Source organism: Peromyscus eremicus, chromosome X, assembly GCF_949786415.1.
Source record: "Peromyscus eremicus chromosome X, PerEre_H2_v1, whole genome shotgun sequence".
NCBI classification, from domain to species: Eukaryota; Metazoa; Chordata; class Mammalia; order Rodentia; family Cricetidae; genus Peromyscus; species Peromyscus eremicus.
In genome coordinates, this window is record NC_081439.1 from 25,041,919 (window position 1) to 25,065,111 (window position 23,193).

The 23,193-nt window shown below is 41.8% G+C and overlaps 1 protein-coding gene across 2 annotated transcripts in view; it reads right to left on the minus strand.

Annotated features, from left to right (window-relative positions):
- Nucleotides 1-5,246: 5,246 nt before the first annotated feature.
- The window catches only part of Vegfd (vascular endothelial growth factor D), a 37,512-nt gene continuing 19,565 nt past the window's right edge, over nucleotides 5,247-23,193 (minus strand). The window contains exons 3-7 of one of the 2 annotated variants that reach the window (XM_059251139.1): nucleotides 16,591-16,781; nucleotides 13,667-13,815; nucleotides 12,221-12,321; nucleotides 7,084-7,279; nucleotides 5,247-5,814 (exon numbers count right to left, since the gene is read on the minus strand). In XM_059251139.1, the coding sequence (XP_059107122.1) occupies nucleotides 5,691-5,814; nucleotides 7,084-7,279; nucleotides 12,221-12,321; nucleotides 13,667-13,815; nucleotides 16,591-16,781 (761 nt within the window). In that variant the 3' untranslated portion in view covers nucleotides 5,247-5,690. Of the gene's footprint in view, nucleotides 5,815-6,749; nucleotides 7,280-12,220; nucleotides 12,322-13,666; nucleotides 13,816-16,590; nucleotides 16,782-23,193 lie in introns of those variants that run through there. The other variant, XM_059251138.1, reaches the window with a different exon arrangement.

Consider the following 23,193-nt stretch of genomic DNA (forward strand, 5'->3'; position numbering starts at 1 on the left):
CTGTTTATTAAGCAATTCTTTATTAAAAGTTTACTTTATTCAAAGCTTTGTTTTCACACAAAATGCTAATTCCATTAAATTCACAAGTTTCACTGTGCTGTGAAGTGCTTTCAGTGATGGAAAGTAGACTGTTTATGCCATGTCATTTTGCTAAGTGTCCCAGCAAGTATCTCAGTGGTCGTCATTGTGCTGCCCAATTTGTTTCAGACTCTACAGGGCTTCCCAGCACATTGCTTTGGTCACAGATTTATGATGACCTCCACACACTCTTGCCTTGTGGCTTACATGATCAAGGACATCATGTGTTGTTGCCATTCATGGTTTGCTTCATGCTCTTGGAGAGAGCCCCATCATATTGTCATTTTTTGACAAGTTGAGAATTTTCAGCTAATGTTCTAGTACTTAGTATGACAATATTCCTGTACTGTGACTAGTGAATTTGAATAAGCAATATACCAGCCACTCTACTTCCTTCCTATGACCATTAACCTTCATTGGGAACTTGACTGGATCTGGAATCACCTGGGTGTGTCTGTGAGGGTGTTTTCAGAGAGATTTACCTGAGGCAAGAAAACTTGCCCCAAATGCTGGTAGCACCACCCCATGGGCTGGCTCATGAACTGAATCAATAGGAGTAAAGGAACTGAGCTTCCTGCCTGTAGACTTGATGGGACCAACTGCCTCACGCTCCTGCCACCATGACTTCCCCACCATGATGGACTGTACCCTCAAAACCATGATTCAAAATACACCTTGCTCCCTTAAATTGCTTTTGTGAAGGCATTTGTTGGGTCACAGCAATGACAAAAGAAGTTAGTACACATGTGAGGGCTGAAGTGATGTTTTAAGTTTAAATTACTGTGCTTAAGAGATCCATAAAACAAAAATGCCTCTAACCTGTAAGCCCCACTTGCCTAAGGACAGATAACTTCTTGGAATGCTGGAGCATGTTGTTCATGTAAGATAACAAGTGACATGTTTTTACTTCTGTAAACAAGCATGGTTGCACCAACCTGCACAAGGTATGTGCTTGATCACATGTAGGTGGGAGGTACATAGGCAGGAAGTACATCAAGATGTATGCTTGCCCCCTGATTGGACAAAGGTGGGAAGTACGTAGCCTTGTGGGTTTTGTCTTTATAAGCACCAGACTAACATTAATTTGTGGTCATTCTCTGGAAATCCCATGTATGCACCTGTCCAGTGTCCATCTTCCTAGCCAATATTTAATAAAGCTTGCTTCAAAGCCGGGTGGTGGTGCATGCTTTTAATGGCAGCACTCTGGAGACAGAGGCAGGCAGGGCAGATTTCTGTGAGTTCAGGGCTAGCCTGGTCTACAAAGTGAGTTCCAGGACAGCCAGGGCTACATAGAGAAACCCTGTCTCAAAAAAACAAAACAAAACAAAACAAAAAAAGAAAGGAAAGAAAGAAAAAAGATGCTTGTTTCAAGTCATACCCTCCAGGACCAGTCCCATCCTGACCAGCCATTGGGGGGCCAAGTACAATCTCTTGATGATTGTTGGGAACTGAGGCGGGAAGGGTTGCCAGGCTTACAAACCACCAAGCCAAGCAGAAGTTAATTTGGTCCTGGCCTCATGACTTCCTGGGATATCTCCCTGTAAATGGCAGTTAGGGAGCCAGAGCCATTTTTAGCCAAAATACTTTTAATCCAAAGATTCGATATAAGCCCAAACCTTTCAAAGGCCCCAAATTTGTAGGATTTGTCCAAAGCCATCCTTCTATCAGATAAGGCCTTTGATTTGTAAAATATGTTGTATTGCTCAATTTGTTTTCACTACTAATAACTCAAATGGAATGAGGGAGCTAAAGTTCAACGAGGTTGTTCAACCTCCCAATGAGATTAGGTGGTAGAGCTTTTCCTTAAACTTATGTCTTCTTTCCTCATCGGGGACTTGACCTCTCTCCTTTTGAACCTATCAGGAATGAGCTGAGAGTCTCCTTTTGAACCTATCAGGAATGAGCTGAGGGTCTCCTTTTGAACCTATCAGGAATGAGGAATGAGCTGAGGGTCTCCTTTTGAACCTATCAGGAATGAGCTGAGGGTCTCCTTTTGAACCTATCAGGAATGAGCTGAGGGTCTCCTTTTGAACCTATCAGGAATGAGCTGAGGGCTGGAGTGAAGGTTCAATGGTTAAGAGCATTTATTGTCTTGCAGAGGACCCGGGTTCAGTGCTTAATGTCCACATGGCAGTTAGCAACTGTCTCTAACTCTAGTTCCAGGGTATTCAACACCCTCTTGGGCACCAGGCATACATGAACTACACATACATACATGCAAGTAAAACACTCATAAAATAAAATCTAAAAATCCATTTAAAAAATGAATGAGTGGAGTGACTCATTTATCTCTGCATGGTCAAAACACTTGGATTGTCTTCTGTCTCCATCATCAGGTAGCGTCACCAAATACCTTGGAAGAGTGTATGGTAGGAGGATGTGAATGAAATGACAAGACAGGGAATTGAATGCTAAGTGCACTTTATAAAACCTAGTTGTTTGTGAGCCCGTTCAGAAATTTGATTAAAAAAAAGGAGAGAGAGAGAGAGAGAGAGAGAGAGAGAGAGAGAGAGAGAGAGAAGGGAGAAGCCATCAGCAACACTGTGGCCACAGAGGGAGAATGCAAGCATTCAACAAGAGAGGTGGGACTGGGCCAGTAGCAGGAAGTGTCTGAGCAAGGATAGTGACAGCAGAATCAGACTACTTCTGAAATCCAGATGAAAACCTAAGTAAGCCATCTGGATTTCTTGCTTTCAACTACCTGTTTTCAGCTGACTGTAAAACTCACTAATTCTGGAGGCTATGCAGCCCAGTATGTTATTATTCCCCCTCCCTCAGCCCTGCTGTACATGACACTTCTGACCTGTGGGTCAAGGTGGTAACAGTTGCCTAGTGCACTTCTCAGGGGTTTAAAGGCTGCTTATGTTGTACCCTCCAAGTAGTCCCTTGGGCCTGTGCAGAAGTCCAATGTGTGTGACCTTTTGATGTGTGAGGTGTGTGTGAAAGCTCCACCCACGGATCTTGCTAATATCATGGGTCTTGCTAATGCTGTTGTTTTATGAACAAGTGTTCCATGGAGAGCCACGAAGATTAATTACATATTCATAGAGCGTCGACTGTGTCCCCTTTAATCACCTTTCAGCCTACTTCTTTATCCCATAAATATCCCTGTGCTCTCTCTTCTGGAATGCAGGTTTGAGATTTAGGTCTCACCCTTTCACATTTCACTGCCACTTTGTGAATACACTCTTTCTCTTTTTGCAAAATTCATTGTTTTGGAATGAGCAGATGCTTCATGGAACTGCTCCAGGAAAAGTCCCATAGCTAGGTACAAAACGAAAGAAGAGAGAGAGAGAGAGAGAGAGAGAGAGAGAGAGAGAGAGAGAGAGAGACAGAGACACACAGAGACACACAGAGACACACACAGAGAGAGACACAGAGACAGAGAGACAGAGACAGGGAAAAAATAGGGGACTAGAAATAAAGCTAGAAAGTATTGAAAGCCCCCAATCTACAAGCTTCAGACAACTTAAACAAACAAAGGGAGAACCCAGGACCTGCTTACCAAATTTAAAGAGGAAGGACAGGCATTTAGGCCAGGATCCAACAATACCACCACGGGGTTATATTTTTTTATCTCTATCTTTCTCTTTGTGACTGTCCTGCTCCAGGGTGGTCTGACCTGAGTGAGAAATTTGGGTTACATACTTATGATCAGGAAATTCTCCCATCCTAAAAGGGTTGTGGTAGACAGATCTAAACACAACTATTTACACAATTGTGTGGTAACTGCTGTAATAGAATGTGTGTGTGTGTGTGTGTGTGTGTGTGTGTGTGTTTGTCTCCCTGTCTTATCTATGCACAGTGCTCAGAGAGATCAGTGCTATTTAATTCCCTCTGATGAGCCATACCACCAGCTGTAGGAGCACTTTAGGCACAGAAAAGAAAAAAGAAAAGGCCTTGTGCTCCCTTCCTGGGCAGCTATGGGAATAAAGAGAAGAATCACGATGCCACCCAAGTTGACATGTGGATGAGTGTTGTAGAATAATATTTTAAGGTATGTTACTTTTGTTTATGCTGTGTTTGTTAAACTATGTGAAGCTGTGTTACTTTGCCTGTCTAACACACCTGATGGTCTAATAAAAAGCTGAATGGCCAATAGCAAGGCAAGAGAAAGGATAGGTGGGGCTGGGAGGCAGAGAGTATAAATAGAAAAGGAAGATCTAGGAAAAAGAGAAAAGAGATGGAGGAGTGAAGAGAGAGGAGATGATCTAGCAGCCAGAGAAGGAGGAGGACTCCGGGGCCAGCCACCCAGTTACACAGCAAGCCATGGAGTAAGAGTAAGATTTACAGAAGTAAGAGAACGGAAAAAGCCCAGAGGCAAAAGATAGCAGGGATAATTTAAGCTAAGGAAAGCTGGCTAGAAATTAAGGCACGCTAAGGCCAGGCATTCATAATTAAGAATAAGCCTCTGTGTATGATTTTTTTGGGAGCTGGGTGGCGGGCCCCTACAAAAGAGTAAAAAAAAAAAAAAAGAACAACAACAGATGAGACTGAAAGATGCACACATGCGGAAACACTGAGCGGCATGCATGGGCTTTCAGAGGAATCTCAAACACTCAAAGATGTGAAGAGCAGGGGATGGAGAAAGGTTCAGCAGTTAAGAGCACTGACTGTTTTGCCAGAGGACCTGGGTGTGATTCCCAGCACCCACATGGTGGCTCCCAAGCAAATGTAACTCCAACCACAGGGGATATGGTGCCCTCTTTTGGCCTCCAAGGACACAACATGCACAAGGTGCACAATCATACATGCAAGTGCAACACACACACACACACACACACACACACACACACGTTTTGTTTGTTTAATTCCAGGTCGTTGAGAGATGTTAGCATTGTTAGGCTGCTCTCCATAAAAGGATGATGGTCAAGTTTAATTTATTCACACACCACAGGGTTATTCACAAACACCAGCATTCCTGTGTCGCCCTTGTTTAGAATGATAAACCTTCTGGGAGCTCTGCTTTGGCTTCCCAAAACAGGTATAGTTTTAGTCTATTTATGTATTCCCTGAACCTCCCATTTCTAGATTTCCTTTTGTCTTGAAAATATTTCCCATTAGCATGAAATGTAGAGGAATAGCATAGTAAACAACACCAAGTTCTATGGTTTGAATAATGATGTTTATTTCCTTTAAATACATTTAAATATGAAACATCAGGCAGTGGTTCAGGAAACTTGAAAAGTACAAGCTGAACAGGAATTACATCAGTGCGGATCATACAAATGAAATTCCACATAAGAAAAAAACAGAATAATTCATAAGCACTGCACTCGGACATACCAGTCTGAGTGATCAATCACATGGCACCTGCTAGTCGATGGCAGGCAACCCTTGCCCATTCATCAAAACAATGGGCTCCCCCAGACCCCTTCCTCTCTGAGCACTGGTATGCAGAGGCATCTGAAGCTAGAAGTAATCTGTCAGGGACCCAGAGAATCACCCAGCAGCTATTGCATGGAAATGTGGATTCACCAAATCCACAAATTGATTTCAAGAGAGAAAATCAATTTCTCTAACACCTGGGGGTTGGGCACCAGTGAGAGCAACTAGCCAAAGCAGCCTGCTGTTTAAAATGACGGGGGTGGGGAACTTGGGAGAAAGCTGAATCAAGGATTCTCCTGACTGTGGAGTCCCTGGGCCCTTCTCTCCTTTGGAAAGCGCCAGTGCTTTCCATAGGATGTCTTTCTATTTGCACATGTTCTGGTATGAAAAGGACATCTGTCCTCACAGCTGTCGAAAAGAAAGTGAAGACGAGACTTTAGAGGCAAGGATCAACTTCAGATAAAGCATTCAGTTCTGATTTCATTTGATTCTGCTTTCAAAGGAGAATTTCCAGACATGTATTTAAAGTGTCAATGTAATATTCTAAATGGGCACTCAACCGGCTGAGGGCTCAGCCTTAACCAAGATGTTGATGCCGCCTCCTCTAAAGCTCAGGGCACGTAGCAGAAGAGGGGCTGGGAAAATGTCAGAATCAGAAGACAGAGAAGGACTAGGACATACCATCCTCTAGGCATGTTGCAGCCTTTGCAATCAGGACCTCACAGCAGCGGCAAGAATCTGCCCTAGGCCTACACAAGGTGGAACTTCTCAACAGCTACTTACGCATTTGTGAGGGGCTCTTGGGGCCCTACCCCTCTGTAATGAACTGTAGGCTGGCTACTGATAGAATCTGGGAGACGGGAGTCACTGTCTTCAGTTGTGGACCTACTGGTGGGTGAGCGGAATGAGCTCTGACAGAGTTCCAAACCTGTGGTCACACAAATGGCCCCAACTGCCCTTAGTAGGTCACAAAACAAAACAGAAAGACCTGGGTGTGGGAAAGGGACTTGCAGGGAGGAAATGGGTTGACAAGAGTGTGCTGGGGTTCAAAGAGTGTAGGGGTAAAAGTAATTAGAATGGATTTTATATGTGCATGAAATTGTCAAAGAACAAATTTAATTATTAAAAAAAATCTCAGTGGTTAGTTTGAGTAGGTTTGATCAAAGCCCAATCAACGACCTCCAAGGATTATAGTCATCCATAAGTTTCTGGCCTACACGAATCTAGTGCTAGCCTCCTCATCAAGAAAACACACACATACACACACACACACACACACACACACACACACACACACACAGAGAGAGAGAGACAGAGACAGAGACAGAGACAGAGACAGAGACAGACAGATAAAGAAACAGAGAGAATTAGTCTGCTGATCTGAACCTCTCTTAACCTGGTTGCTTAAATGTCAGTGACTTCTTTTTTTGCTTGTGATAGCATAATAGTAGGCATGGTGGTGCGGGTCTGTAATTCATAAAATCCTGTTTTGGAACAACAAAAAAGTTAATCATTACTCTATATACTTCCACTTATGTCTTAGATGCCAAACCTCTGTCTGTCTTATTAAGGGGGTGCTTGGGCAATGAGAAAAAGGAGCCCCATGAAATCAGATTAGGATGTCCTTTAAATGCCACCAGTCAAGCAAGTTAAGGGGTAAGCGAAAAGACCATTGACCTGCAGGTTTCTGGGTGAAAAATCTTGTGCTTTTGGCAGCAGCTCTCCAGATTTTCTTTGCATTCAAAGCAACTGCAGTTTTCTGGGTGCTGAATGAGATCACCAGCACACGATGTTTTGCAGACACACTCACAACGATCTTCATCAAACTTCATGTGTGGTCCACAGAGAACTGGTTCCTGGAGGTAAGAAAGGTCTACACAGAAACAGAAAAGTGTTGGTTTGGCAGCTGAAGCCTAGAGGATTCAATGATCCAAATTATTTGCAAGTTCTACATCTTCCCAATAAAACGTGGATCCTCCCAATTTCCTTGACTGTAGATTTTTGGCCTTAATTTTTTTCATAGGGTGAGTAAGATATATCTGTGATTTCACAACATAAACGTATAACTCATATGTCTTCCTAGGTTTTTAATAAAAACTATCATAAGCTGAATATTTCCGACAGATTTTTATGTTGCCGAGTGACCTGTTAAGAATATATACTTCTGTGCTGGAAAGATGGCTCAGGGCTTAAGAGAACTCCCTGCTCTGGCAGAGGACCCAGGATTGGTTTTCAACACCCACAGGGCAACTTAAAATTACCAGTACAATCCCACAGGGTCTGTTGCCCTCTTCTGGCCTGCACAGGCACTGCATGCACACCACACGCAGACAATGAGGCAAAACACTCATACACATAAAAATAAAATAAATCTTTAACTACACACACACACTCACACACACACACACACACACACACACACACACACACACACACACACACACACTTATGCAACCAGCCAGTAGTGACAAGACCCAGGCTGTATAAGGGGTATGAATGTAGTCCTTGCCAGTGTTTTAGGAGAGTGGGAACCAGGAGTACTGATGTTGTAGAAATATTTTCCCCAGGACTTCCAGATAACCAGTGATGCACTTCCTCGTCTCAGATCACCTCACTTGTATGAAACACATAAAGGTGACAATGAACTATGGTCCAGTCTCGCTCAGCCAGTGAACTGAAATTCATTGCCCAAAGAGTAAGAAGAGGTGGGCTGGGGGTGTGACTCCACTGGTAGAAAGCTGTCCTAGGGCACATGAGAAGTTCTGGATTCAGTCTCCAGTGGCTCCTAAACTGGGTGTGGTGACACATGACTGCAATCCTAGCACTCACTCCAGAGGTAGAGGCAGGAGGATCAAAAGTTCAAGGCCATCCTCTGTTACATATCATGTTTAAGGCTAGGCTGTAGCACATAAGCATCCGTCTCAAACGAAAAGCAACAGCAAGCAAGTGGAGAAGGTGAAAAGTTTGGAAGAACTTGCACTTTTCACCTCAGCATTCGTGACGGTTTTGGAAGAAGATGATTATCGCTTCCCCAAACCTGCTTCTTTTTCGGTTTGCCTCATTTGGGGACTGGCACCATTGTCCACTAGATTGTGTGGTCACTGTGTCCACTCGGTCCCTTGTCCATGCCCTCCCTTCTCCACTGCGCTGCCTCTGTCACAAGTCACTCAGTGCCTTGTATTTCTTATGTTGGTGACTGCCACTCACGTCACAGCCCCAGCGTGTATCTCTTCAGTCTCCTCCTCAGGTGACTGACTATCAAATGCAAACCTGATCCCATCACCACCAAAGCTTTATTTTTTTTTTTTTTGGTTTTTTTTTTTTTTTGGTTTTTCGAGACAGGGTTTCTCTGTGTAGCTTTGCGCCTTTCCTGGAACTCACTTGGTAGCCCAGGCTGGCCTCGAACTCACAGAGATCCGCCTGTCTCTGCCTCCCGAGTGCTGGGATTATAGGCGTGCGCCACCACCGCCCGGCACCACCAAAGCTTTAAATGCCTGTTTTTTTGAGACAGGGTTTCTCTCTGTAGCCCTGGTTACCCTGGAACTTGCTATGTAGACTAGACTGGCCTAGAACTCATAGAGATTCACCTGCCTCTGCCTCTGCCTCCTGAGTGCTGGGATTAAAGATGTGAGCCACCATGCCCAGCCATGCTTTAAATGTCTTAAAGTTTGCCTTCACACACAAAAGGGCAAATTTTATACCAGAATCTATAAACTTCCATGACCTTGACCCCTCATTCTCGCCCTTCCCTTCCTCCCTCTTTTCTCCCCCACATCATCCCCAAATGGCAATCTCTCATGATCCAGTCTCATGGTTTTGACTGCTCTTTAATTGACACATATTTAGAAATTACATGGACTGGATATACACAAAGACTCCATTCTTTGTTTCATGAAGAGGAAAAAGATGAGCAGCATATGCTCTAAGTCACTGAGGCAAATGTTAATTTAGGCCAAGGCTAGATGACTGAAAAAGTTAAGACTCTTAAGAGAGTCATTGAGCGCTAGGTGGCAGCAGAGACACACAAGAAAGTGTCATGCAGTCCCAGCTCCATTCTTAGAGTAGTTCAGGGGAACACAATCCTGAGGTGTTCAGCAGATTACGTGGCAGAAGCAGAACATTATGTCCTTACAAGCAAGTTAAAGGGAACAGAGACTGGATGCAGGAGAACTAGGTCAAACAGCAACCAGCTGAGGCTGACATCCTGAAGTCTTACATATCGATTATTTCCATCCCTAGAGAGGTTGACTCTGGGTTCCCACTGCATTCTGTCCTCGGCCTTGTTCCATTCACTACTATTACTATGCTTTATTCATTATAGAAATGATAGGAAAATGGGTTGGATTTGCACCAACCACATCCATTTAGAGAGTAAATAAGTGTAGAGAAGGCAATTAGCTCAACAGCTTTGTATGCAGAAAAGGTGTTTAGTGCATAGAAAGTAATGTGTCATCAGTTGAATGGGACCACTGGAGAAACACATGGGAACTTGGGCACATGAGGATGTTATGAGTGATGAAAACTAGAAGTAATTGGGATGCAATCCACCCTACTTCCTCACTTCCACCATTGTTACAGTTTCCCCAGAAGTTCCCTGCTCCCTCTCCTGCTCAGGTCAACTCAATTCTTTTCTGCACTGTTGCTCACTTGATCTTTTTACAATTCCGACAGATGTCACCAGTCTCCTTCTTGAATCATTTGGCTGGTTTCTATTTGTCCAGAAGATCACACCCAGGCTCTTCCAGCACAAGCTTACTAAGTCCTTTCACTCTAATCCTAGGAGTTCCCCCAGCTTTGTCTCTTCGTATGTACTCCTTTCCCCAGTATGATATATGGCCTTGTGATATGGTTAATCTTCTTTGTTGACTTTACTGGATTCTAGAACCACACAGGATGTATACCTGTGGGTATGCCTATGAGGACACTACCAGAGAGGTTTAACTGAGGAAGACCCACTGTAAATGTGAGCTGGGTACCCAGTCTGAATAAAAGGAGGGAAAGGAACAGGAAGGGCTGATGGGCAGGAGCATCCATCTCTGTCTGCTTCCTGGCTGTGGACACAATGTGATCAGCCCTCTCATGCTAATGCTGCCAGGTCATCCCCAGCATGGCAGGCTGTTCCCTGTCAAAGCAAAAACCAAAATAAGCCCCTTCTTTCATTCCTTCCTTCCTTCTTCCCTTCCTTCTTTCCTTCCTTCCCTCCTTCTATTGCTTTTGTCAGGTATTTTGTTATAGCAACAAGAAAAGTAACTAACATACCCCAGCACCCTGCTAACATTTTTCAGCATCAGGTTTGTACTTTGCTCTCTCACCTCAGTGCTGAGCTCTTACAGCCCCATTGCTCAGAGCACATCTCTCCTTCCTTACTAGGCCTTCCATCCTCAATTCATGAGCCTACCCAATGAGCCCTCACCAAGAATTAACCCTCCCATAGTCTGTAAGATCCAATCTGCTTATTTGAGATGTCCCCCCAGGGACTTCCTTGGCTCTGACTCCAGGTCAGGCTGGCTGATGACTTTTGAGTAACTGCATTGTGGTATGCTGCCTTGATTGTCACCATTTGATATATTGTGTCTGTGTTCGATCTATATGTGTGAGCCTTTAATTACATAACTTTAAAAATATATTACTTCACATCCTAGTTTGAGCTCTCAGAGAAACATTTAGAAAGCTGCTGAGAACCAGAAAAATAGGACAACTGCAAATAACAGCTTGCTATTTAGTTTCTGTGACAGATACCATGGGGCTGAATGCTTGCTAGTCTTGCTAGATCACAGTTTAAAACAAGCAAGATTTACATTGCATGATCCCCTGTGATAGTTTTCAGTGGAAACATGTCACATGTTATGGGGAGCGAATAAAAAACTCATGCATGTTCAACCATATATTCATCCCACGACTCACAGATTTACAGACTGGGAGACAGAATGACAGGCTAGCAATTCCCAGTGTGGCTGAGACCAATGCCATGGTTTGCTCCAACTCTAGAAAAATGTTTCCCCATGTTCTTCTTCCATCCTTTATTTTTTTTCCAGATTATTGGCTTGATTTCAAATGGTACAATTGGAAGAAACCAAGTCCCAAAAGACCTTGTGTGCTTCACCCTGAAGTAGTTTTAAAGTTTAATGTTTGCTTTTGAAAGCATGCTTTGGGATGCTTTGGCCATTCTGTACTTTTCTTTGAGAATGAACAGTAGAGTGATTCATTGGTGGATATGGTCGCAACAGAGAAGGCTCTAGAATCCAAATGCTTCTGCCACTGTTATCTATGTGATGGTGAGGAAATTACTGGATATCTTGGGGTGGACACTGTGTGCTTGTGAAAAGGGGCAATCATAGGGTTGTTGTGAGGATTACAACGTTGCCTGATGTTATAACTTGAATGAGAAATGGGCCCCATTGGCACAAGTATTTGAACACTTGATCCCTAGTTGGTTTTGTTCCAGGAAGTTATGTAACTCTTAGGAGGTTGGGCCTTTCTGGAGGAAGTATATCACTGGAGGCGGGCTTTGATGGTTTATAGCCTCACCCCACTTCCTGTTTTCTTTTTGCTTCCTGTGTGTAGATGAAATGTGATTAGCTAGTTTCCTGGTCCAGATGCCAGGCCTGCCTGCTCCACCGTGATGGATTCTATTACTCTTGAACCATAAGTCAAAATATGCTCTTTCTTCCTGAAGTTGCTTTTGGTCATGATATTTTTATCACAGCAACAAAAACGTAACTAAATAAACCTGGTCATAGTAAGTACTCAATGATGTTGACTGCTTATGTTCTTTTTATCATTGTGGTTATTACTTCACTATCACCATCATTACCTTCTGTTCCAGGGAGTGGACTCTCATCTTGTAAAACACATTCACATTTGGTGTTATCCCACAGCATGTCAACAGGACAGAGTTTCTTGGAATGAGAACATCTAGGAAAAGAAAATAATGAGCCATATTTTAAAATGTAATTCTACTTTGGATTCTTAATATTTAATATCTAATCATCAAAATGTTCTGTGTGGAACATGTTGATGCTTTCAAATTTTGTTCTAAGAGTGATGCAGAACAAATGTTTGAGAGCACTATGTCACACAGCATGGTGACTGCTAAGAAAAGACAATTGTGTGAGAACAATTACAGTTTTAAAGACCTTAACTGTGGGGGCTGGAGAGATGGCTCAGGAGTTTAGAGTGAGTACTGTTCTTCTATGAGACCTGAGTTCAGTTCCCAACACCCATGTGGGTTGGCTCACAACCACTTGTAACTCCAGCTCCAAGTGATCCAGCACCTTCTTCTGGACTCCAATAGCACATGCACACATGTGCACAAACCCACAAACAGGCATACACAGACAGAAACATAAACAAAATAAAATATAAAGCTTAATTTCTATTTATGAATGGCATCTTATTAGATAGTAATTCTATAGTTGTAAATATTCTTTTAAGGAAAACTTTAGAAAGTAAGCTGGAATTTAGGAGAGTCACTGCTTGCTCTGGTGTGAGGGAAGACATGGCAGCTTTGAGGATGACACCACTCATGTTAAGAATAAAAGTGTTGGGCCAATGTGGCAGTACATCTTTAATCCCAGCACTCAAGAGGCAGAGGGAAGCAGAACTCTGAGGGTTGAGGCAGCCTGCTCCATATGGTAAGTTTCAGGCCAGCCAGAGATACAAAGTGTGACCTCGTCACAGAAAGGCAAAAGCAAAATAAACCAAAAACTGCACACACACAAAAATCCTCAAAGGTGTCTGCAAGTAAACATACTGAGTTTATAACCATCATCAAGGTGGTTTGGGGCCCTACTGCATATACATATACATATATATATATATATATATATATGATATTATATGATATGTTTGTCAAATACTATGAATAGATCTGGTTTTGAAGCCAAATGATGAAAATTTTAATGAAGAGATGATAATTTTATAATTTTGCTATTTGTTTCTTCAACATTTTTATTAATCTATATTGTGAAAAATAATGGTTTTGACCATGCCCTATTCAAGAATGCATAAAATATACTTTCTTTAGCTTTATTTGTACTTTGACAATCTCCCCTCTTCCCCCTCCTCTTCATCTGCTTTCTTTTCTCTAAAAATTCCCCTTCCACTTTCCTGATTTTTTGTTTCTTATGTTCCACAAGACAGAAAACATGCAACACATGTCTTTCTGGGGATGCCTCTATAATGAGTAAAGGAATAAAAGAATGTACACACAATTTTGTCAATACAAAAACAGACATTATCAAGTCCAGGAAATGCTTACTGATCTTCTTCTGGGATCTGAATGGATCTTCTGATAATTGAGTAGGGATGGCGGGGGCCCGTGGGCAAGCACTTACAGCCTGTATGGTTGGCAATTTTAACAGGCACTAACTCAGGCACTGATGTCAGAGGCACTGATATCTCAAAGAGCTACAGCAAAGAGAGAGAACCATGATGTAAATTTTATTATAGACTTTTTTCAGTTTCCACAGTCTGTATTTTTGCCATTGTCCTTTATGGTAATGACTTCAGCAAAGTTATCCATGCAGAATGGAGTTAGGCGTTGTAAGAGGCTTGGAATACTGGGAGACAGGAAACCGGGGGCTTCTCCAGCTTGATAAAGTCTCTTAAGTGTTTTCCAAATCTATTCTTTTTGCCATCACTAGAGTTCTTGAAAATGGTACCACTGGTCCCTGCTCTTGTTTTAAATTTGAGTATAAATTGTAAGGATAAATGAAAACTAAATCCTTGGAAGTTCTTTGAGATTTGTGTAGATTTGATTGTTATTTAAACTATTTATTCATCCCTTCCCAAACCATTACTATTAATGACAGACAATTTCCTATGTTTTGACTTTGAGCTTGGCCATGACACTTGTTTTGGCCAGTAAGATGTTAGCTGATATGACATAATACAATGTGGGACTGTGCATGCTTTGTGAGATTTATTCTTTCTTGGTTATGGTATAGCCGCGAGAAAAATATAACCTGGAAGCCATGCTGGTCCAAGAGATTGGGGACACAGGAAGCAGGCCACGACTTTCAGCACCTTGGAGTATTTTGAACCTCAGATACACAAAGAAAGAATAATTTATCATTGTCTAAAGCTCCCGAGTTTTAGGGCATTTGCTATAAAATAAAAGCATTGTGCAGCTAAGTTAAAACCATACCCAGACAGATAATTATAGCTAGTGTGTCTATTTCTATGTCTCTATATGCCTGGTCTATTGTAAATATTTATTATTAATTTATTTATCACTTGTAAAAACATTATATTTGAAGGAGCAGAAGAGATGGCTCATTAACTAAGAGCACTTACTGCACCTGCAGAGGACCTGAGTTCAATTCCCAGCACCCACATCAAGTGGCTTATACAGGTAACTTCAGCTCCAGGGGAATCTGGTGCCCTCTTCTGGCCTTCACAGGCACTTCACTCAGGTGGCAGACACACACACACACACACACACACACACACACACACACAGAGAGAGAGAGAGAGAGAGAGAGAGAGAGAGAGAGAGAGAGAGAGAGAGAGAGAGAGACTGATATAAATAAAATTTTTTAAAAAATTAATTATATTTTTAATGGTCTTTACATGACAGATTGAGAAGTTTCTAGAGTGGTTCCATGAAGTGTAGATGAATTTGATTTTTAAGGCATTTCCACTCAATCACCATTCCATGAAGTTCTATTTACTTTGTTTCTAAGAAGCAGTTCATCGCATAGTCTGTACCTTTAAGGTAGGAACTGCCAAAGTGCACACGTATGCCTATTTGGAAAGAAAAACTTCTGTGCACTTACACTCGAATAAATTTCTTCATATGAATCATTTGTTGAGTGCAGCAGTCAAAACAAAGCAATCAACTATCTACTAAGTGGAAACCATTCGTTAAGGCTGTGTTTATTCGGACCATTCAACATGTCATGGAACTTCCCTGAGAACAAGTAAGGGTGTTTTTCTGCATCAACTTCATGTTCTTGCACAATTCTTCAGCTATGCTCCATGGAATAACATGATCAGACCCTGAACTCTTCTATGTTATGCAAGCTTTGGTTTACTAACCGTTTATCATAGCCATTCTTATGTCATTGTTTCTAATTATCAAATAGTAGGGGTCAGATATCTTGAGTTCCAAAATTCTCCAAAAGGGTTCAGACACAAAATTTCTATGGTTTCAAGGACAGTTTAGATGGTAGCAGGGAACAAAATTAAGAAAACTTTAACCAATTAGCAAAACAAATGGGCGTTTAGAACATTCCTTGGCATGGATGTATTCAGCGTCTATGTAATTGTCTTTTACTGCATGATCGTGAGGAGACAAGCAAATGTGATAAATGAGTTGTAGCAACACGTGAGGAATTCAACAGAGGACCAAAAGGAATGTGGCTTGGTTTCCAGCATTTTAATAATGCTTTCCTAAGGGGGTTACTTCAGGCCCCACACGCAGCATCTACATTTACAAGAAGATGGTAGCCACAGACACTTAGCTACAGGGCAAAGGTCACTTGATTCCTTTATTTTATTTCCTTCATGGACACTGCGGGATTCTTTCAAAAGTCTCTTGTGCTGCCCATTCTCCCTTTGTTCCCCACTCCACCCGAGATCTGTCCTCTCATCCTTTCCCTTTCAGGCTCTATACTGGCTGTCACTGCCTCTATAACTGGCGGCTTTCACTCTCCCAGCACCTGCTTGCATTCTCTACCATGCTAATGGTTGGCAGTCACCAAGTGAGAAGTCCTCCACCACTTCCCCTCTGTTCCTCTGCCTTCTTCCTCCTTCAGCCTCTTCAGTTTGGGGGTGAGACCACCTCCCCCCTCTTAGCTGGTTCTGTTGCATTCTTCCTTCTCTCTTCCTCCAACCCCATCCACACTCTCACTCAACTCTTCTCAGTTATTCCAATTAAATTCCACACACCCAAACAGCTACATAAGACAGCACGGCTTCCTCCATTCCTTTTAACACCCTGTTCTAGCAATGTCTGAATGTACCGATTCTTGATATTACAGCATTAGGTAGATGGTAACTGAATGAGGCTGTGTCATGTTGGATATTATGTTACCTCCCTAAGCCTCAATGTCTTTCTCTGAAAAGGAGGCTAAGATATCCTCTGAGTTTGTCTAGGGAATTAAATGAGCTTCACCACATGAAGTATTTAGCTCAGTGCTTGGTAACAAGGTCAGCGGCAATGTCTTCATTTCCTCGTACCTGTTTGGAGATGTAGGAGGTGCTTGTGTTCATACACATCACGCTCTCTTCATTGCAGCAGCCTCCACACCGGAACACGTTCACACAGGGGGGCTTGAAGAACGTGTTGGTTGTCTTTCCCAGCTCACTGGCGACTTCTACACATGTCTCTCTAGGGCTGCACTGGGTTCTCTGCCATTCCTCATCTATAACTGCAGTAATAAAGTTCATTGAGGCCAGCAGACAAAAATGGTCCTGATACACAACATAGGTGTTCTCATGTCCTCCCCCACACCTTTTTGTACTTGTTTATTTCACTAGGTGGGTATTTAAACATTTCTTTCAGAAATGTATTTATTTTATTTTGTGTATATGGATGCTTTGTCTACATGTATGTATGTGCACCACATGGGTGGCTGGTGCCTTTGGAGGTTAGAAGAGGGCATTGGATCCCCTGCAACAGGAGTTACAGATAGTTGTGAGACACTATGTGGGAACTGAACCTAGGTCTCATGCAAGAGTGACAAGTGGTCTTAACCACTGAGCCATCTTTTCAACCCCTAAATGGATATTTTTGTCCATCCTTTAGCCAAAGATCTGCCTGCAAAAATTTTAAAACTGAAATCTCTATATTTTCCCATTGATACAATCACTTCATAAAGGATTTTATTTACCCTTGCAGGGAGCACTGTGTCCTGCAAATAGCCACACCAGGGCCATATGCAAAGGCTTGATAATAAGGAAGTCAGTGGACTACTGTGAAGACATAAGAAGTGAGTGTCTTTTATCAATCAACTTACAGGGTACAACTGGATAGCGTTTCTTCTACCTGAAGCCAGGTATGAATGGGTTTTAAAATCATAGAGAAATGAATTTCTGTTGTTTGCTTATGTAAGTGCACTGAGATTTAAATCTGGTAAACACATAAGTAGACATTTCAATGGAATCAATTTTTCCTCAAATAAGACTTTCTACATTTGGAACCATCCACTGGTTTACAGAAGATGAGATAAGCTCCCTGGCCATAGCTAATTTGAGGGAAACCAGAAAAAGAGAAATGCATCTCTAGCAATAAAAAGGGAAATACAGGGTGTTGTAGAACAATCTTTTTGTACACTGTGAAGATGTGTCTTTGCCAAGGCACCTTCTGATTGGTTTAATAAAGAGTTAAATGGCCAATAGCTAGGCAGGAAAAGGTTAGGCACGATTTCTTGGCAAAGAGAGAGGAAAAGGAGATGAATTGAGGTGTGAGAGAGACAACAGAGGACATAGAGAGGGAACAGGAGGCGCAAGATGGAAGGAAGGTAAAAAGCCATGAAGCAAAACATAGATTAATATAAATGGGTTAATTTAAGTTTTAAGAGCTAGTGAGACAAGCCTAAGCTATAGGCCAAGCTTTCATAATGAATAAGAAGTCTCCGTGTTGTCATTTGAGTCTGGCAGCGGAAAAGAAAGTCTGTCTGTCTACTCATGGTCCCTCAATGTCTAGCCACCTATATCCACATAAGACCTTAGAAAGATTAAAAAAGAAACAAAAGTTCAGAACACAGAGTCAAACGTGGCTTCCTGGTGACTGCGATCTCTCAGGTAGGCTCGGCAGCATATAGAAAAACAGCTACTGGCTGTTGCCTGTGGGCTGGACCCAGCTGCCAATGCCAGGTACCAGCTCCATGTGTTAAGCTGAGCCACACAGTGGCTGACATAGCAGTTTAAGATTTGTCTCACGCAGTCAGAAGATGCTGTAGATGCTCAGTAAAGACAGATCCAGGTGGAAAAAAAACTCTAAACAGGTTGCAGTGTGTTTAAAAAAAATGTGCATAGGCTTAAGAAAGAAAAGAAAATGAGTATAGACAGTCATAGAAAAAATAGTTTATAAATAAGTCTTTAAAGATGAAATAAAATAATATAAAATGATAAGCCATGTAAAGATGGAAAATACACAGGGAGTTTGGATCCTATATGGTGTCTTATTGATTTTGAATTTTTGATTGCTGTGACCAAACAACAGCTGCTAAAAGACATTGGATTATGAGAGGGATTGCTGAATTAAAACAGCCTAGATACTTTAGGGATGCCTTAACTTTAAAATGGAAGTCAGAAAATGTATTGCTTTGGGGAAGAGGTTATGCTTTTTATTTCCACAGAAAACAAAAGGCTATGGATTCATTCAAGGTTGATAAAGGTCAGGTTTGATCAGAGGAGACCTTCTAAAAATCCTGGCTATAGACATAAAGAAATAAATCTAGAAAAACTACAAGACAGGTGACATATGTTTACCTGCTAAAATATAAAATAAAATAATCATCTTTGCCTGGCTTGTGTACAACACACAGTCCATACTTATGTTAATCCAGATATGCATGTTACATTTGAAAGTTTTCTGTGTTTTCAGATCAAGGGGACCAGAAACCAATGAAAATGAGTGACCCAGATGATTCAGCCACTCAGAGTGCCTCTGTTGCAGTTTCCTCAGAGTTCTGCATCCAGAACAGCTTCAAGGCTGCTGCCTGAGATGGTCCAGCCTCACAGACTATTCTAGCCAGGACTACTGATAAGCCTTGTGCTTTCCCATTGCACAGAGACTGGACAACATATGTTATGGCTGGTTTTCCCAGGACTGACCATTATCTCCATTTCCTCAGGGTCCCTAAAGATGCCATCACCCCAGACAACAGGAAGTAGTCTAGAGAATACAATGTCCATATTCCCAAAAGGCGGGGTGGGTGGTTTTTAGTTTTTTGGTGGGTTATGGATGTTTGTCATCATTTAGGGGCACTGGTTACAAATTGTTACTGGTCATGATCAGGGATAAAGCTAAACAAAGGAGATTATATTCAGGGATCTCTTTCTGAAGGAAAAATGGAGTTATAGTATAGAAATGATGGGATGAAAGGGTGGATTATTGAGTCTACCTTTGAAAAACCACTAGCCTCAAATATTTTACATTGGTATGGATTTTTGTATATTGATATAAACTTAAGGTTATTTTTGTTGTACTGTAAATATGTTTCCCCTCTTGTTTAAGGTATTTTTGTATATTGATACAAATATAAGGTTATTTTTTGTTAGAACATACTGTACATATCTTTCTACTATTGTTTTAGGTATTATACCTATACAGCTCATTTAATAATGTAATGTAAATTTCTAGTCATTGAAAGTTATTATTACAAACTATTTAGGATAATAAAGAAATGCAGGTTGGTAGTTAGTCCCCTGTAACAATCAAACTTGCAGTCATGTTAGGTATGTTTTCAAGGTCAAACAGAGATATATTTTAAATAGATAGGTGGTCTTCAAACACTTCAAAGATCTACAGAATACGACATTTAAAATATTTTAATCACATAAGGCTTTTCATGACAGTGAGACATGTCTGTTCCTAGCAGCACCAATTTACTTTAAAAGAGGATGGTGGGCATCAAAGAACCTCCATATGGAGTTTACTTTCTTTGTGGTAAAAGGTAGCCACTGGACAAAGAAACTGCCCTTGCTTCAGCTGCTGACAGAATGCTGTCCATATTGGACAAGCAGGACAAAAAAGAAGGCAACTTCCAGACTTTGCAAAAACAAGGTAGAACAGTCCTTCAAAATGACTGCTTCACAGAAAAGTCTGTCAAATATTTTAGGCCCTTAGGTCGAGGATTGATGCCCCAATATTGCAGAGGAACCTTGGGAGACTGTCTAGGTAGCCAGATGTCTCTATTGTTTCTTAATTTTGGAAGTTGTTTGCTCTGCACTTTCTATTTACTCAAGTAATATTTTATCCTTCTCTGCTCTCTGATGGAGTTAAAGATGAGATAGATATAGTTACACTTTTCTTTGTTACCAAATTCAGAAAAGAAACTCACAAAAGAGGTATAAAATATGTAAGGTTGAGAGACATAAAAGCTTAAATTGTTTATCTAAGAAAATGTTTTAAGGTCTAAAAATATATTTTTACGTTAGTAATACAAGCTATGATAAAAAATGGTTTAGGTGTAAAACTTTGGACTCACTAAGATAGAATAGATAATATAGTACTTTCTCCAAATTTGTAAAATACAAATGGACTAAACATTGTGAATATAATTCTTACTTGAAAATTGTTTTTATTGTATATAGTTTTACTTTGTTAAAGTTAAAATCTTCCCTTTTTATTTGGACAATACCTGATAATTGCTCTTATTGTGTATAGTTTCACTATGTTAGAGTTAAAAATGTTTCCTTTTTATTTAGACAAGGAGGAAATATTGTAGAACTATCTTTTTTGTACACTGTGAAGATGTGTCTTTGCCAAGGCACCTTCTGATTGGTTTAATAAAGAGTTGAATGGCCATTAGCTAGGCAGGAAAAGGTTAGGCAGGATTTCTTGGCAAGAGAGAGAAAGAAGAGATGAATCGAGGCATAGGAGAGACACCAGAGGACAGAGAGGAAACAGGAGGTAAAAGATGGAAAAGAGGTAAAAAGCCATGAGGCAAAACATAGATTAATACAAATGGGTTAATTTAAGTTTTAAGAGCTCATGGGGCAAGCCTAAGCTCTAGGCCAAGCTTTCATAACTAATAAGGAGTCTCTGTGTCATTATTGGGGCTGGCAGCAGAAAAGAAAGTCCATGTACAACAGGGTTTGGGAGATGGCTCAGTGGGGGAAATGTGCTGGCTGCACAAGTGCAAGGACCTTAGTTCAGATCCCCAGAACCCATATAAAAAGCTGGGCTCACTGATTACTCCTCTAATCCTAGTGCTGGGAAGGCGGAGATTGGTGGATCTTTGGGGCTTGCTGGCCAGCCTTGCTGTCCAAATCAGTGAGCTTCATTTCCAAAGAGAGACCCTATTTCCAAAACTAAGTGGGAGAGTGGATGAAGAAGATGCTTAACATTGATTTCTGGCCTCTACATGCATGAACAGACATGGACACATCTACCTGTGTGCACATATATGCACCACATGCATGCTTGAAGAGAAATTACATATTTTTCTTGCATAGCTGTTTCATTTTTCTCTCACCATTTTTTTTTAATTTTTGACACATGGTCTCACTGTATAGCCCTGGCTGTCCTAGACTTACCCTGTGGACCAGACTGGCCTCAAACTCGAGAGATCCACCTGCCTCTACCTCCTGGGTGTTGGAATTAAAGGTGTGCACCACCATACCTGGCTTTCACCATTTTAAAAAAGTTATTTTATTTTTAAGTGTGTGTGTGTGTGTGTGTGTGTGTGTGTGTGTGTGTGTGTGAAAGAGAGAGAGAGAGAGAGAGAGAGAGAGAGAGAGAGAGAGAGAGAGAGAGAGAGAGAGAGAAGATGCCTGCAGATATCAGAGTCATCAGATTCCCTAGAGCTGGAGTTAAGAGCAGTTGTGAGCTGCCTGATGTGGGTGCTGAGAACCTAATTCAGGTCCTGTACAAGAGCAGTACCTGCTCTTAACTAGTGAGCTCTTTCCAGCCACACTTTCACCATTTTTTTTTTTTGAGACAGGGTTTCTCTGTGTAGCTTTGCGCCTTTCCTGGAACTCACTCTGTAGCCCAGGCTGGCCTCGAACTCACAGAGATCCACCTGCCTCTGCATCCCGAGTGCTGGGATTAAAGGTGTGCCACCACCGCCTCCCGGCAACTTTCACCATTTTTTAAGTTAGATATTGACACTTAATGCTGTGAGCAGCCCCTCTTCAGGTTTTTTTGGAGGGGGCCTTGCTTTCAGCTTGTCATAGATAGAACTGCAGACTATGTTATACTGGGGACATATTGAAACCTTTTTGTATTAGGAAGTCTTAAAATTGACCCCAGTGATCCCTAGTTCCTGGAGGCCATGTCCTATGCAATCTCCCCTCTTTTTGCGTGTCAATAAAACTGATTAATTGGATTTTTGTGAAGAGGGTACAGCAAAACAGGATGCCACTTAGGTGCTTCGGTTGAAAAAAGTCTCTGACTCTGCTTCTCTCCCACCTCCACTTCTCTTTACCCCCTCTCCCCACTCCCTTTCTTTCTCACCAAGGACCACTTTTACAAAAGATTTTCTTATTTCAAATTATGTGTATGTGTGTGGAGGGTGATGTGCATGTATGTGGGGGTGGGGTGTACATGAGTGCAGTGCCACGAGACACCAAAAGAGGGAGACAAACGCCCCCTGGAGCTGGAGTTTCATGGATAGTTGTGACCTCACCCTACATAGGTGGTAGGAAACAAACGTGGGTCCTCTGCCAGAGCAGTATGTACTCTTAACCTCTAAGCCACTTGTCCAGCCTGAAAGCCATTTTTGAAGCTACTTCCAACTGAGGGCAGCCTCTGGTTAACAGCCAGTGAGGAAAGGGGCCCTTCACAAAATCCTAGGCTGTCCTAAGCCTCCACAGCCACATGCACCCATACACACATGTACATCTGCACGTGTCCACACAGTCTGTTTGAGACAGCCAAAATTTGGGGTAATATAAAGTAACAGGCAAATGTTTCTATACACTATCTTAAAAAATATGTATTGATGGGTGTGGTGGTTTGAAAGAAAATGGCCCCCAAGGGAGTGGCACTATTAGGAGATGTGGCCTTGTAGGAGTAGGTGTGGTCTTGTTAGAGGAAGTGTATCACCATGAAGGCGGGCATTGAGGTCTCATATATGCTCAAGCCAGGCCCAGTGAGATAGATCACTTCCT